Below are 16,385 nucleotides of genomic sequence, written 5' to 3'. Positions count from 1 at the left end.
GTCACAGCGCAGTTTTGATCTAAATGCAAATGTCAGTGTGCTCAAAATAATAACGGTAACATGCTGGTGTTCAGCAGGTAGAATGTTTACTGTTTTAACCAACATTTGCTTATTAGTATTCCAAATTATTTAGTCTATATTGGAGGAATAAAAATCATAAGGATACATCATCTGGGAGCCATAGATGTCTGTATAAGATTTTGTGCCGATCCATCCTGTGGATGTGGAGATATTTCCCAGGATAAGTGAACACTTTAGCCTGCTGGTGTCGCTAGAGGAGAAGTAAGAGGATAACCTCAGCTGTTAGGAGTTATCCTCTGAGAACAGTGAATGTCTGAGCAAAAATTTCACTACAATCCGTCCAATAGCATTTGAGATATTTCAATCCGGACCAACGTGGTGGGACCGACCAACCGAGCTGCTAGCATGGCTAAAAAAAGAATCAGCCAAGACAAATTGTGTTTACTTGCCTCTCAGCTTGTGCCGATGGAGCTGGATGAGAGTGGCCAGTCATCCCGATAAGACTTTCCAACAGTTGTATTAAGTGGTTAATAACAGCATTTATTTGGAAACAGCTCTTCACAATTTAACAATAAAATCTTTACAGCCGTCTTAACACTACCAGAGAAAAGAAATCCACTTAATACATGTTGTACTACGCTGACAAGTGATATACACCATCGTATGTGCTGTACACTTGAGGCCCGGTGTCCGGGTCACCTACATCATCTGACGTCTGAAACATCCCGCGCTTTAGTGGCTTGCTTAAAGGGGCATTACGTGGATTTCACATGTCAGAGTCACAGGATGAGGATTTACTACACAGCCTGTGAAAACTGTTGCATAATATCTTGTGTGGTTTCGGAGAAGCATCATCAAGGATGAAAAAATTACCCAACAGACACCACATGGGCATTTTAGCTTGGGCTTGGGAGTCGACAAATTTGAAGCAGAAAGCTTTTTTTTGGAGCGAATACTGGGAGACTAAAAATGATCATGACTCTGCCTTTTTTTTTTTTTTTTACATCTGTCTGTGGTTCAATCCCCTGCTCCTCCGGTCCATGTGTTGCAGTTTGAGTGGCCTCTCAGACCAGAAAACTGTTCTATAAATGCAGTCCATTTAAATACTAAAGTAATGCTACATTAACATGAACTGCTGATCGGTGCATAAAAGAACATTTCAACATTTTTTATCAATAATGAATAGAGGTGGAGACTGACGGATTTATCAACTGTGCTCTTTTACAGCCGAATCTGCACAGTCACACCCTGCCCCGAACACACTCGTCTTCTTCTCTGCCTGGTAAGCCTCACGTCTGCTCTGATTAACTTATTTCACTCGTTAGGGGGAAACAGGATAATCTAAAGCTCCAGAAGATTAAAAATGATATGAATCTAAAAGTGTATGAATGTCTTTTCCCTCTGTGCTTTTTCTTTTAATAATGTTATTAACGTCTGAAATTCATCAAGTAACATTAAGTGTGTGCGAGCTGCATAAAGACTTGTCTGTCGCACAGCATGTCTGATTAAGTTGCATTTGTGCGTTGCATCTTTTTGCTGTGCATGATAATTGTGTGTGTGTGTGGTCACGGGCATCTATTCATGCATGTGTGTGTCTTGTCTCAGACTTCAGTGTGGCTAACCCGAGCGTAGGGGTACGTGGCTCACCCCCATGCCCAAATGGAGACGTCTTCAGTGCAGACATTACTTCATCTGGGCGACCTCTAATACGCTCACAGTCTTTCCACAACGCCCCAGGTAAATAGCCCTCCGCCCCTCCCTCTGGTCCCTATGTGAAGAGGCCTAGCATTGTTTACTGTTTCAGCACACTGAAAAATTGTTACAGTCCTCTGGCAAAGAATAAGTCAAAGCACAGCTCAGCTACCTCATAAACCACCCCTCCCCTCCTCAGGGCCCGGTTTTGGTATTGTTCTGACATTCGCATGGCGCCATCCGCCATCCCCACACCTCAAAGCCTTCGTCTGTCTCTGCCTTGCAGCAGGGCCTCTTGGGTAATTACCTCACCTGAAGGGCGCTTTCTGGCTTTTAGGGAACTGTGAATGCTGTCACTGTAAACCATCAGCTTTTCTCTAGAGCTGCGATAGTCGGCAACATCTGTTTGCCAGCACAAACTCCTACAGAATTTCCAAGAAAACCTCCTCCCCCGTCAAAGTCTCCGTCCCCACAGGGGGGGGGGGGCAGCGGCATTTGAAGTAAATTAAAGAACACATATTCTCCATACGCCCCCAGTTTCAGCCTGAGCGACCATCTGAACATCCTCATCCCCACATGTCCTGTGTCCCCTCTCTGCTGGATGTCCACTGCATGATCGCTGCTTTTCGCAATGCCTCTTGGCCACCCACCACCCTTATAGAGTGTTGCCTAACCTATGTTTCCGTCAGCTTGGAAAAAGTAGAGGCTGGTTTGCATCATCAGCAACAGGAGGTGTGGTTTATAACTGTGGAGCCATTGTTGAGGTAAATGTCAAATCAATGGCTGGAGCTGGGATATTGGCATCCTAAATTATTCCCCAAGGAGTGATGTCGAAATCCCGACTGCTTTAATCTCACAATCAAGCTTGAAAACTTGTGTACACACACGTGTGTTCCATTTAGACTCCTTCTAAAGCGCCATGAGTAAAAGCCTCGCTCGCTCTATTGATGCCGAATACCTCAGAGCCATGTTAAGCCTGGTGTTCAAGTGCTGCGGCTTACAAATGCAATTATAGCCGGATACTGCTTTAAACAAAATGTCTTTGTTCACCATGGAAACCCATTATTTGAAAGGACGGGAAAGATTTATGCTCCATGTGACGAGTGTCTTGGCAGGGGGTTGAAGGAAAGGGGAGAGAGGAGGAATGAGTGATCTAACTTGTCTCTCTGTGTCAACTCAATATTCCACTCCAACCCTGCAGTTGGGGGGGGGGGGGGGGGGGGGGGGGGGGGGGCAGCTGTGAAATTACACTTCTCAGGTTTTGATGGACAAATTGGAGGATATTAGGAAACATTTTACTTTTAGTAGTTTCTTTTTCCACAGTTTATACCCAAGTTGATCCATATGTGTTTGTCTTCCAGGTTCTCCTCTTCACTATCAGCACCACCCTGCATCCCTCCTGCCCCACCACCAGCACTATAACCTACCATACATGGGCCACACTCACTTCCCGTTCCCATACCCAGGCTCTCCAGGTTCCCCCAAGCCAGCAGGAATCCATCCTCCCCTCACACGTGTCGCCAGTAACCCCACCTTCCCTTCTGTTTCCTCCCCTGCCCCAGGGTCCCCTAGTGCTCAGAATGAGACCCCAAGCCCTGGCAGCAACGAGAGCATCACCCTGTCCCCACCTGCCCCTCAGCATCCCAACATGTGGCCCCCCCACTCACAGCCCCTATTTTCCTTGGCTAATGTCATCTCCATGGCCATGAGCATGGCCCAGTCTTTCATCCCTCCTGCGAGCATGTCCTCCCAGGGGATGCCCTCCTTTCCAGGCTATCACCCCCAGCTACCCACTCACATGGCCCCACAGTCAGGTTACCCCTCCGTCTACCCACACCAGTACCAAACCCAGTCGGTAGAAGTCCCTTACCCCACGGTGGGCATCCCAGCACAGAACAACGTCTACCACAGCCCTGAGAATACGCCTCAAATGGATGGATCCGGTTTTCCTCAGAGCAGTCATCCAAGCTGGTTGCACCATATCTCCCCGCCATCCTTGCCTTCCACCCCTCCACTGGCTCCTCAGGAGCCCCCACAACAGGTTGGACTGTCCATTCCCCCGTGCCTCACCCAGGAGGACAGTCTCCACAGTTATGTGGCCCCATACTCAGCACAGGTTCCAGCCCAAACTAAACCCAAACAACAAGTCTCCAGTTCCAGCTCCTCATCAGATCTTTCCCCATCACCCCCAGAGAGCCCCGAAAGCACTGTGAGTCATTTTCCTTAATCTCAGGGAGTATAGCTGTTAAGGTTTTTAAAGCCATGTTGTGTCTATGCAAATTAGTGCTAAAGTGATTAGCCAATTAATCAACAGAAAATGAATCAACAATTGTGATTACTGACTAATTATTTACCTCACTTTTTAAGTAACAATGCCAATCAACATTCACTGGTTCCAGCTTCACAGATGTGAAGCTCATGCTCCTTTTCTCTCACAAAACATGACATTTGAAAACACCTACTTGGGATCTAGGAGACTGTGTTAACATTTTCACAATTTTTCACAACAGACGGTTTATAGACTCACTTACAGACAATTAATAGATTAATTGAAAAAATTTAAGAAGCACTTATCCAACGTTTTCTGTTACATTTAAACTCTGGGTATCTGCAGATGCTGATCACCGTTCAATACGAGTTCTATGTTTTAGCCACATTTAAAATCAGAGTACTGTACTGTGTCAAACTCATTGGGATCATTTTATGTAAGATAGAATTAGGCCAGGAAAGTTTTATGGCCTGCCATGAGTGATAGCTGCAACGCAGAATTTTAAGACATTGATGAAGAAACATCTGGGTCAATACCCAATCTGCTGCAGCACTAATGCTAATGATATTCATTCTTCCTGTCTAGTTATCATCCTTCAGCACTCAATTGCACCCGGCTATACCTGAGATGAATGCCAGTACCCCAAAACCCAAAGCCTCGTCCACTCAATCTGGTAAGAAACTCTGTGCATGTTGTCATGTCCCTAAAACAGTTTCTCCTCCGTCTCTGGATCATAAACCCCTGATGTGAAGCGTGTTACTAGCCAGGAGCTGGGAGAGCTGGGAAATTACATACTGTATGTTTATTTTTTCACCCCAAAACAAACCCACATACACGCTTGTGCATTCACTCAAAAGCACCCATAGCCGAAAAGTTACAAGTCTTGCTCCTCTGCTTTATTTTATGATATATTAGGTCTAAATACAGCCTGATGTCCCAGTTACAGACAATTTGCCTTTTGAGTTGTTTTCAGCCGCCGCTTTTTTCTCTCCATCGTATCCTTGGTGACATTGTCATCTGTTGGCGGTGCCTCAGGAGGCGTTGCATAACCGTCTGGATGTAATGTTCCATTGAAAACGAACACAAACGTAGGTGTGATTGCGGCCCTCCCCCCCGACACTGACCAATCAGTGAGCGGCCTTGCTCATTACAGGCCTCTCCTCCCAAATCCCACACCTGTCAGTATTTATACCCTCCTCAAGAGCCCACATTTAACAGAGTCCCTCTGTTTCAGCGGGCACAGACCCAGACGCTTTCTGTGTTTACTGTAAGAAGGACACTTAGTGGGCAAACTGAGGCACTGCAGGATTTTAAACCCTGAAATTGTCTGCAGATGTGAGTGCATGCAGAGTGTTTATGCATCAGATACAATCACAATTATCAGATACTATCCCTGCTGTAAATTAAGGCTCTTTAGGGTATATCTACCTACTGGGAGATTAGCATTTAAGGAAATAAGAAACAACAGAGTGATACCTCTTTCAAGACTGTAGCCAAGAAAACACATGATTAGATTTTAATCAAACCATATTGGTCAAGAATGAGTGGGGCTTTGTCCTAATGATCAATCAGCTCTGATCAGATTAGAGAACAATCACTGCTGCTTAGCCAGTGATTGGCTGTCACTTATATAAATTAGCTGCCTAGATGCTATAACGTATATATGGACACTAAAAGTAAGTAACTACAACTTACCAGCATTAATGTTAACCAATATAACCTATTTCTTGGAGAAAAAAACATTTTGGATGCACAATTTGGAAACTCAATCTAGTAATTTACATAGATTTTTATCTTCTAAAAACACCCTTTCTTTATATTACAGAAGTCCAGTCTGCACCAGTGACTGTTGGGCGATTCCAGGTGACCCCCAGTATGGACATCCCTGTGCCCGCTGTGCCTATAGGTGCTGTACCTGCTGCACTACAGCCCGAGGACGGGGGCAGCACCCCAACAGAGAGCAGCACAGAGGAACAGGGGGAGTCTGAGACCAGCCTGGGCACCTCCCTCACCATGTCCCCTCCTCACCCACATCCCCACAGAGGGTCGGCACCGCTCCTCCAGGAGGTTGACGGGCAGCCGGGATGGGCTGGGGACCATGAGCAACAACAGCAGCAGCAGCAGCAGGTCAGGGGAGAGGAGGATGAAGATGAGGATGAAGAGGATGAGGGAGAGGTTGTCGGGGAACGACAGAGGACGAGGAAGAGGAGCCGGAGGAGGGCGTACAGCCTCAGCCTGATGGGAACGTCTGCGGACAGCGGGCTCTCTGTGACGGCTGCTGAGATGGAGGGGAGGCTGTGGGATGGAGCGGTGGGCAGCCCGCAGTACAGCAACGCCCTCCACCATTTATGGATGATGACTTACAACCGCAACGCTCCCTACCTGAGCAGCGATGACTCTGACAGCGATGGCGAAGAAATGCTGGAAGAGCTTCAGGAACTCAGAGAGAAGTAAGTGACACCAGTGAGGATCAGGTGCCAGAAACAGAATATTAACAGAGTTCAAATTCACTTTGCAATGACTTTCACAATTGTATTTGATGGGACTTGATGTTTTGGGGTAACACAAGACTTATATTAAGAAATTAAGACTTTAATTTATGCAACTTGCTTCAGAGGATTTTCAAGGACCAACTTATTTGTTACTTTTTGTCCCTCATCAGACATCTGACAGAGGTGCAGACCCTGCAGGCCGCCCAGAAGAGAGAGATCGAGGAGCTGTACGAGAAGATGGGGAAGGTTCCTCCTCCAGGCATCGTCTCTCCCGCTGCTATGCTGTCCAGTCGACAGCGCCGCCTCTCCAAGGGGAGCGGTTTCCCCTCATCCCGCAGGAACAGCCTGCAGCGCTTGGACATGTTGCCACTCCAAGGTGAGGAAGAACATCCACATTTAACATATCATAGTAAATATGTGAAGATTATATATATATATATATATAAGACTAAATCTAAAAACCCTTTCTAAATGGGTTTTGTAGCATATTTACTATGTTTGTTTTCCTAGGTATCATTAGGAGAAACTCCCTTGGAGGCAGCAGCAGCGGCTCCCAGGATAAACCTAGCAAAGGGGTCACCTTTGCCACTGACATTAATAGAATGGTGAGTGTTCATTGCATAAACAGACTTCATATTAATAGTATTCCCCTTGTGAAACTCAACAGAAATGCTAAACAGTTAAGTCTTACACTTTGTGTTTTTTTCCATCTCGCTTTTCCAGTGAGAAACGCTCAGCCAAGCACGCTGTGTATCTGGACTACCTCATCTGAAGTGTGACTGCAGTGGTCAAACCCGTCCTGAAGGAGGATCACTTTTAACACTTTTCACTGGCACACTGATCAGCATAAAACTGCTTCCCTCCGCAAGTGGTCACAAGGTTCATGCCGGTGGTCATTTACCTCAACTGTACAGAAACTGTCATCAATAAATCTGGATTTACACAGGAACTGTAACTTCCAGTTTTCGGCCCTTTTGTCAGATTTGGTGAATTTGTTGCAGCTGAAGCTCAGAATATCTTACCAGTCTGGTTCATGTTAAAACTCACAAGTTCTTTTTTTTTGCTCTCTTGTACATAAACTGTCAGATCCAACGGTTCAGAAGTAACCAGCTTCAGTCCACGCTGCCACAGTACCCTGCTAAACACCACAGTTTGTTTTAAAGCTTCTTTTTTTTTTTTTTTTGCATTAACGCAGTCAAGTGAAATACCAAGTGCTGCAGAGTTGTGTCACTTTGTACGACTTTGACCCAGAATGACTACAGTTACTGTTTTCCTGCTTGTTTGACTCACTGCCGTTTAATCAATCTGAGCACAGTCATGTGAACCGCAGCCAAGCTCTGACTCTCACTGACAGCTGTCGGGCACAGATGACGACACACTTCGGACGATCTCACAACATATTTGCTGTAGTTTGTAACTAATGTCTCGGCACCTGCTGACTGAACAGTGAATATACTCTCATTTAGTGGAGCTCCGATTCCTGCCATCAAGGGGCTGACGAGAGCAGTCAGTTTGATTTAGTCAACTTTGTATTCTCAAAACATTTTGTTGTAGTACATCTCCGGTTCCTTTAGTGGTTTTGACACCTGATAAGATCACCTTACATTCTCTAGACACAGCCTGGAGAGGTTTGACTGCAGTCCTGACATTTTCAGATGTAGTGAAGATGATGATTTTTCACGTTGTACAACAGTACAATAAGGAGATATCATGGAGATGTTAATGCGTCAGGAAGAAACGTTGTACAACATCTATAAATGTTGGCATGTAGCTCACTTCAGCAGGAAAAAAAAAAATCTGTTTTTTATGCAGAAGCATAGAGAACATCATGTCAATGTCAAATACTATAGCTGGCTTTAAATGGGAAAAAAGTATTTCTTCATATTGATTAGATGTGAAAAATCCACCTAGGTTTTACACTACTGGCTTTTCCTGTTGTTTGTACATGTGTATATAGTAGAGTGCTTTTATAGATCTTGTTTACAAGTTAAGAGTAAACTAAATATTTCAGCAACCTTAATTCTTGCTCAAGCAAAAATCATATTTGTTGCTAGATCAAGATCATAGATCAAGCACCTTGTGCACTTTAGCAAATTCTACTTTAACACTCAGTCATTTAACACATTTGTGGACAAAAACTGTGCTCACTCGAGGAAGAGCTGAGATGTTTTCCTGTTATTTTTCCGTAAGAGAGGTAGAGGATATTCTCCGGTTTATGTTTGATCACAATATTTCATATTGGATCACAGTAATGATGATCTACCCTCCCACAGTTTGAAATAATCAGTATATTGTGGGATATGGAGAAATCAGTCCAAGCTGTGAATCTGTAGCTGTTGCCTTATATTAAAAAAAAAAAATATTCACAACACACACTGAATTTTCTGGCAGTATAACTCCTGTAAGATTCGTAATATATATATTCAAAGAAATTTCTAAATTTTGAATGTAAATATATAATTGTATTGCTTTCTGAAGCTGCTGTCCTGCCATGCTGAATCTGTGCCTTTCCCTTACAATGTCTTATTTTATATTTTTACTCTTAAGATTTGGTGGCTAGATCAGACTCTGTATATCAAATTTTGAAAAAAATAAATGCAACTGTAAATACCGCTACTTGTATGTCATCCTTATTGCACACAGTTACACATAATTTTGTTAAAAAATCAAATACAGTAGATTTTTATTTAACAACTCATCACTTTTTCAACATAAATAACATGTTTCAACAGGTTGATTCATGTGTCATTTCAGCAGTGTCACTGGCATCCTTTGCTGTTAAAGGCCACTGTAGATTTAACATCACTTGCTGACTGAAAGTTAGTATATTCCCCTCATACTGTATGCACATCACATGATCTGGGCTGGAAACCTGTCAGGTAACGACTATAATTACTAATAAGCCTGGGCCTTTTGGCTAGCATGTAAAGATCATGTGGAGGTCAGTGATAAGTCCTTTCCACTGGCAGGCAAGTTTATTCAAAATCAAGACACTTCTAGTTTTAAGTCAGCAGCAGAAACCACACAATCACCCTTCAAAATCATGACAAAACAAAAAGTCCAGCGCTGTCTCAGCATGAAAGAACAGCGGCCAGTCCATGGAATATGAATCAGTGGCATTAGTGTCCACATAAGTCCCTTCTCAGTTAAGTGCAGGACAGACACACAGTCCAACAACAGGCAGGCAACTCATGCGTCTCAGTTGGCACCGGTGCTTGGTCCCTGCATTCTTGCACGTTTGGCCTCCTCATCTATTTCATCCATGATCTTTTCCTGGGAGACTGAGTAAAATGTGTAGCCATCTAATGGAGGGAGCAAGTGGTCAAGGCAAGTAAGTGGAAGCAAGAAACATAATATAACACATTACATGACAAGTGAGTGATGCAAGCAGCATGTCAGCCAGGTGCTTGTGTCATCACTGCTTGTAGTAACAGCCGAGGCTAAACACACTGCGCCTTAATGTTGTCTTTAATCATTCAAATATCAAGATACCCATTTTATCCTTTTGTATTTTTTTTTTTATTTTTTATTTTTTAAATTGCAACTTGAGTTGGACAGCTAAATCTTATTTTCAAGTTTCAAACATCTGCCTTCACAGGCATCTTTGAGTTCAGGAAACAGGTTTGTCCGTAATACCGCGAAGGCACCTGGAAGCTCATCTTTCCCGGCTTAGTTACCTTCAAAACTGTTTAAGTGTATACTCAATTAAATTTAGTGCAACACAGTGTAATATAAAGAATAGTACAAGCTTGACATTTGTGTTTTAATTAGCTAATACACTCCAAACACCTCTACAGTTAGGAACTTTTCTGTCATAGCTATCTATACCCACACAAAGAATATACTGTCTGAAATATAAGCTGCGCAGCTAAATTAGCGATAGTGTTAGTTTATGTTGTGATAAAAACAGTTATCTAACTCAAACCCAAGGACTACGGAGTGACTGTAGCATGCTAGGCTAACGTTACATAGTTCACCTTGTGTTAACATTAGTGTGCTTGGCAAGGATACAGATTCCCAGAACGAGTGCTCCGATGGCGAGCCCTGTGACAGCATTTCGCCCCCGCAGCAGATGTGTTTTCTTCTTCCACTGTGCACGCTCTACCTGCTGGATAAAGTGCATCTGTTCCGAAGAAAGACCCTCTTTAGCCGGGTCTATTCTGGTTGCAAAGGGAGCATCGGACTCCTTCGGCGTCTTGTCAGCCATATCTGCAGTCAGCGAAGGACGTGGTTGCACAACAGTCATACGCAGAGCTGCATTTCAAATGATTAGCCGAGTTGGCGGCGTTTACATGCGACGTGAGCAGCCCATCCATATGTTGCTAGATCTGCGGTGGGCAGAAGGAGCCAGAAACAAAATTGTGCAACATCCAAATGAGTCCCCATGGCAGCTTTGGTTCCTACACGGAGACGTTGGAGCGACTTTGGAGTGACAACCTCGGGAATGTAGCGCCATCTTCCGGAAAATATAAACTTCAAACACGTTTTTCTTTTGGTTTTCTACCCAAGTTTTTGACAAAAGTGAACATATTCTTAAATATAAACCTGGCAGCTGGTAAATGTGACGTTTGTGCATAAAGAAGCCGTTCGTTAGTGATTGTAAATGGCGAATAGATCGTTTTGCTCTCCCAATCACAGTTTCAAGTTTGGGGAAGTCTCTTTTGACCTGCTCACAGATTTTCTTGTTAATCTCAACAAAAGAAACAAAGATAACCTCAACCATCTATCAAAATGTAGCGGGACCTTCAAAGATAAAAGACTCGTTGGTAAGTACATTTTTTGTCATTTCATCTTGCTTACAAACAAGCCTTGTCATTGTTCTGTTAATGAAACGACCGTTAGTAGAACTGCGTGAATTGCTTTCTTTCGACATTGAATTTGGACATTTTTATTTCCAAAAGTAATTTTTCCCGTTTTAAATGCGCATAATGCCATAGGCCACTTTCAAAAGGGTTCATTTTTATAACCTTTATTTGGAAGAACAACGACAACTTGGTATCTGCAAATTTAAAATATGTACATTTCTCTATGGAGTTATTAGAGAGCATAAGATAAGATAGCACAATACCTTCTCATTGCCAAATGATTTTTCCCTTTTAATTTTTTTTTACAGTTATATCTACAACGAATTCATAAAGTATTTATACCCCTTCACTTTTTTAATGCTGCAGCCTCATGTTAAAATCATTTAAATTTAGTTTTCAATCTTATCAAACTACACCCAGTACCCCCATGATATTTTCAAATTTGTTAAAAGGAAAAACTGAAATATCACATTGACATAAGTATTTACAGGCTTTGCTATGACAATTGAAATTTAGCTCAGGTGCCTCCCATTCCTTTTGATCATCTTTGAGATGTTTCTACACCTTGATTGAGTCCATCTGTGGTAAATTCACTCGATTGGATATGATTTGGAAAGGCACACACCTGTCTATATAGGGCATCACTGTAACAATTCTGGGACTAACAGAGATTTAGAAGCAGAGAAAACCCCAGGAGGTGATGAACAGTTGCAAAAAATGCAAAACAGGCAAACAAGAACAGGCAGGATGTAGGCAAAAATCCAAAAACCAATAACAACAAATAATACTAAGTCACACACCATAGGTACTAACACCAGGAGACTGTTGGAAAGCAGTGTTCACACAAGGTTTAACAAGGACAATCTGGCAAGCGACAAAGGAAACAGGAGGAGTATATAAACGGGTTGGACTGACAGGGAACAGCAGAGGCAGGTAAGCTGATTGGGAACAGGTGTGGATGATTAAGGGGTGGGGAGACACATGAGGGCAGGAACTGAAACGACAAGAGAGGTGAGTGTTTCACAATAAAACAGGAAACAAGACATGCACTGAACTTATCAGAGCAAAACCCAAGCCATTTTCCATTCCAATAAATTTGCAAAAAAATTCTAAAATTCAGTTTTTGCTTTGACGGATTGATGAGGAAAAAAATGAAATAAAATGATTTTAGCTTATGGCTGCAACATAAGAAAAAGTGAAGGGGTCTGAATACTCTTTGAATGAAGTGTACATAGGGTGTATGATCTACAAATGTAAAATATAATCTGACACTGTATCTTTTATGGATGATGCTAATATATTTACATTTACAGTATAGGCTGTTATCAGTGGACCTGTAATATTCTGTGTTTTGAGATTGTAATTCTTTCAGCTGCAGTGCAGCAGTGGCAGTTTTGATATTTTTTTCAGCAGGTGGGATTGACTAAGATGTAAGAGACTAACTCTGAGTGGCCCACTAAGCCTCACTGTACACTGTCATTATTCTGGAGTCTTTGATACACCTGGGATTGTGAGCCCTGTCATTATGGAGGCCAAATTCTCATACAAACTCCAGGTAGCAGTCTCCCAGCTGCCAGCAGCTCAGCAGACAAACCCTGCCAATGCAGAGGAACAGATGGAAAGCTGCTTGAATGACCGCTGATGAACATGCATATGTCTCTTAGTAGTTCACATAACACCTAAAATACTATTTATTTGAATAGATTAACAGGGATACCTCTTTGATAAGTTCTATCTGTCTCTTTAACGTGCTGGCTTGAAGTAACCTGCCATTCTCACAGCATGGAGGGAATTTCCAGCTAAATACTTTAGTTTCTTTCAAACTGACTTGTCAGTAGAAAAACCAGCCAGTCTGCCGGTGTTAGGCTGGTGGGTGGTGGTGAGAACCCAGCATGGTTGTGATTCAGTGTTTTACGTACATGGCTGTTAGCTGTTATTTCACACAAAATAAGTATAAAGACTAGAGAATCAGAATTTAAAATGAATATTAATTTAATGATTAATGATTCCTTTTTTAAGATTTACTTTATTGGACCATCTGAGCCAATGTGGTATTTTATGTCACCATCCAGCTGATGATTTGTACCTGATAAATGATATTTATAGTTTTTCATTTCCAACATGTTCATTTAGCAAGACTGCAAAGAGCTCATAAATGACAGTGAATACTTGGAGAGTTATTGCTCACATTTCATTTAACTGATCCCATTTCACAGAACTACATTAGATCTCTCCCTGTGTAACTTTACATAGGATTGTCCAAACACATTTACTGCCACCATTTTACTGCATGCATGACACTGCCTTACAAATTCCTCTCTAAAAATGTATATTGTATCCGATTATGGTCCGTCAACTCTTTCCCAACATGCTTTGCTCATGCCTCCACTCAAAAAATAGTATTTTTCCGCTTTTGTTCTCTAACTTAGAGTACGTCTTCCTGATCGCTAAAGAACTGAGACTCGATCCACTGGTTGGATACCATGCCATTGAATTACTTCAAAGGTAAAAATGAGAAGTATATTTGCTTCCCTGTTACACCTTACATGTGATTGGATCAGACAAGCCTTTATGTGAATAACTATCTCCCTCAGGTTCATGGTCAAGCACCTCACAGATTTGCTCACCACACCCACACCTCAAGGTGCAGCTGCTGATCAGCCAGGAAGTTACGAGGATGTTATTTTTGACAAGATCGAGGGAAAATTCCCGCTCATTGTCTTCTCCTGTGTGCAACTCGCAAGCAAGCTGTCTTTGCACAGTCATGTAAGTTCTGAGATGTCTACCGTTAATAACTTTCATTTCCCTGTGATTTCAAAAATCAAGCTAATCTCCCATATTTTTTATTTTTAGATAATCGACAACAATACTGCAGTGCAGTTTCTGCATTCGGTCGGACACAGTGTTTCCAAGCAGACTCTCATGAAATCAGAGCTGATGGTCTTGAAAGGGCTTGAATTCAGACTAAATGCCCCAAATCCTCTGACATATGTGGAAATACTTCTGGAGGTGCTTGGTAAGATCATAATCACAGAATCAAGTGTTAGGATGTAAAAAAAAAGAGGGAAATATTAATGGAGATGGCTCTGTGAAGATAATCGTATCTATTTAAATGTTGCACTGATTTGTGGTGACAAAACTTTTGTAGGACATAATGAGCCGTCCAGCCCAGTGGACCGCCTGTATGACTTGTGCCACCACGTTCTCCAGTTCGTCAGCCTGCAGAGGACCGCCATCTACGACACCTTGTTGAGGAGTACCGTTCGGAGTGTCAGCCCATCCAGAGAACAGAGGTATTGCATTTATCTTCAAGCCCAGATGTTTTCTGATGTTTTGGAACAGGTGATTACCGTCATGGTAGAGTGGACAAGCTGCTTGATTGGCAGTTGAGTAGACTGTGAGCAGCTGAGAACTGTCAATGCTTTTTTGGTTTCAAACTCTGTCTTGTGCTATCATGTTTTTCATGGCTCGTCGCCCTGCAAGACATTTACCCAAGAGCTATTTAATTATGAATGAGTACAGCCATGTTTGTGACCACTTGGAGGCAGCAGAAACAAGCAATGAACATAACATTGACATACGTTTGCAAACAGTTGCCTATTTATACATCCAGCATACATGTGGCAACATTATCATTCTTTTGAAAGTGTTTCTGGCCACCTGGTGAATAAAAGTCCAGTATTCACTGCAGTAACCTTATTTAAAAACCAGAGAGACGTTTGTGACAGTGACTGAAGACTGCATGCTTCTTGGTGTCGGTGTCATCGCCGTGGCTGTGTTCATCCTCCGTTTCAAAAAATGGGAACAGGTGAAACACTTGTGATTTATATGAAATATGATTAACACTGTATTTGAATCACAACTACAATATTATTTGTTCTCTGTGTTTTAAATGTCAAAACTCTAGACATAGTGACTTACTCTAGGTAAGTCATTATATATTCCATACAAACTGTTTTTTGTTTTTTTTCATGTAGACTTACCTTCTTTTCATGCGTGGCAGGTTGTGGAAGAACTGAGCCATATCACAGCAATCTCAAGGAAGAGCATCAGCGATTTCGCTCTTGTGACACTGACGCATATTGTTAGATCCAATTTCCCCGTAACATCAACTTGAGTCTTAATAACGGTCACCCACAGAACACTGCTTTATATTGTCACTCTTTATGGTGGAGTTTGTGTTGTAGCTGTAGATGTCCGTGTAGAACATATTCTGTGTAACTAAGACAGATGTTTGGTGTAAGAAAAATTAATGTAATGAAATGGTGCCAAAAGAAAAAATCCCCATAGAGTGGTGACATTCTTAAAAGTAGCCTGTTAGTGATGGACATAGGTCTAGATTATTTTGATTCTACATTCTGTAAAGCCAATTTACTATTGACACTTACTAGTGACACTTGGAAAATGTAATAAATATTGCATTAAACATCAGTATACTGTAGATGCTTCTAAATCTTCCATGTCACATTGATCTGTTCACTTAAATGAGATGCATTGTGGATTAATACGTGTGTTTAGTTTCACCAAGATGTAAAAAAAAAAAAAAAGGAGTAAGGCTGAGGATCAAGTGTCAGACGTCTCCAGTGAGAGGTTTCTCCTCTCTCTCTCTCATTTTTCTGAGTCTCATCCTTATTAGGTAGGGAAGCAATGGCAATATCTGAATCTGAGGAAAGAATGAATAACCGCACTTGATGCCATATAAAGATTAAAATTTTCCCAATTCTATGCCCATTCTGCACAAAATATAACATCCCTAAGTTTATCATAGAGTATTTTTAAAATGATAGGTGGAAGTGGTGCCATATGAGGTTGCCTTGTTTGGGGGGTGAGACTGTATTCCTCACTACTAACAGGTTCTCCATGTGACAATGTTGATGTATTTAACAGTGAAAGCCTGCAGGCTATGTATGTATGTAGGCTATGAGCACTGTGAGAGAGGCTAGTGGAGGCTGAGATTGGTGGGGGAAACTGTCCCCGGAAAGGTGATCAAATCTCTGTGTGTGTGTGTGTCCTGCCAGTCGGCTAATGAGTCATCATCTTCCTCCTCCTCGTCAGAGTTAGTTGACAGTGTATCATATGTGGGAAGATGGGGAACAGTGGTGGTAC

At 42.3% G+C, this 16,385-nt stretch overlaps 3 protein-coding genes across 7 annotated transcripts in view; 2 read left to right on the top strand and 1 right to left on the bottom strand.

Moving 5' to 3' along the window:
* The window catches only part of wnk4a (WNK lysine deficient protein kinase 4a), a 42,645-nt gene extending 33,559 nt beyond the window's left edge, over positions 1-9,086 (top strand). For 3 of the 4 annotated variants that reach the window (XM_056366254.1, XM_056366257.1, XM_056366255.1), the window contains exons 14-21: positions 1,249-1,303; positions 1,627-1,758; positions 3,075-3,922; positions 4,568-4,655; positions 5,808-6,432; positions 6,645-6,850; positions 6,985-7,079; positions 7,198-9,086. In XM_056366254.1, coding sequence (XP_056222229.1) covers positions 1,249-1,303; positions 1,627-1,758; positions 3,075-3,922; positions 4,568-4,655; positions 5,808-6,432; positions 6,645-6,850; positions 6,985-7,079; positions 7,198-7,200 — 2,052 coding nt within the window. In that variant the 3' untranslated portion in view covers positions 7,201-9,086. The remainder of the gene's footprint in view (positions 1-1,248; positions 1,304-1,626; positions 1,759-3,074; positions 3,923-4,567; positions 4,656-5,807; positions 6,433-6,644; positions 6,851-6,984; positions 7,080-7,197) is intronic. The other variant, XM_056366256.1, reaches the window with a different exon arrangement.
* A 54-nt stretch (positions 9,087-9,140) lies between these two features.
* On the bottom strand, positions 9,141-10,720 carry LOC130162508 (cytochrome c oxidase assembly factor 3 homolog, mitochondrial). The gene is made up of 2 exons (XM_056366261.1): positions 10,486-10,720; positions 9,141-9,776 (listed from the first exon to the last, which is right to left on the bottom strand). Exons 1-2 carry the CDS (start codon positions 10,718-10,720, stop codon positions 9,673-9,675), a joined length of 339 nt encoding a protein of 112 aa, XP_056222236.1. The 3' UTR covers positions 9,141-9,672.
* Positions 10,721-10,845: 125 nt separating this feature from the next.
* Positions 10,846-15,700, top strand: cntd1 (cyclin N-terminal domain containing 1). Of its 2 annotated transcripts, none has more exons than XM_056366258.1 (7): positions 10,846-11,240; positions 13,709-13,784; positions 13,874-14,045; positions 14,133-14,295; positions 14,428-14,572; positions 14,991-15,087; positions 15,283-15,700. In XM_056366258.1, the coding sequence occupies exons 1-7, from the start codon at positions 11,078-11,080 to the stop codon at positions 15,394-15,396; spliced, it is 930 nt and encodes a 309-aa protein (XP_056222233.1). In that variant the 5' UTR covers positions 10,846-11,077; the 3' UTR covers positions 15,397-15,700. The 2 variants fall into 2 exon arrangements, with proteins under 2 accessions (XP_056222233.1, XP_056222235.1); XM_056366260.1 differs by having other exon boundaries at positions 15,257-15,406.
* The last annotated feature ends 685 nt before the right edge of the window (positions 15,701-16,385 follow it).

This window comes from Seriola aureovittata, chromosome 21 (assembly GCF_021018895.1).
Source record: "Seriola aureovittata isolate HTS-2021-v1 ecotype China chromosome 21, ASM2101889v1, whole genome shotgun sequence".
NCBI lineage: Eukaryota > Metazoa > Chordata > Actinopteri > Carangiformes > Carangidae > Seriola > Seriola aureovittata.
The sequence above is the reverse complement of the archived record's forward strand: the minus strand, read 5'-3'. Positions and strand labels throughout refer to the sequence as shown.

Coding starts and splice junctions, on each gene's coding strand:
- LOC130162508 (XM_056366261.1), bottom strand. CDS start 10,720: ATGACTGTTGTGCAACCACGTCCTTCGCTGACTGCAGATATGGCTGAC. Junction 9,777..10,485: donor AGCACTCGTTCTGGGAATCT/GTATCCTTGCCA, acceptor TCCCTCCATTAG/ATGGCTACACATTTTACTCA.
- cntd1 (XM_056366258.1), top strand. CDS start 11,078: ATGGCGAATAGATCGTTTTGCTCTCCCAATCACAGTTTCAAGTTTGGG. Junction 11,241..13,708: donor CAAAGATAAAAGACTCGTTG/GTAAGTACATTT, acceptor TCTCTAACTTAG/AGTACGTCTTCCTGATCGCT. Junction 14,296..14,427: donor AATACTTCTGGAGGTGCTTG/GTAAGATCATAA, acceptor AAACTTTTGTAG/GACATAATGAGCCGTCCAGC.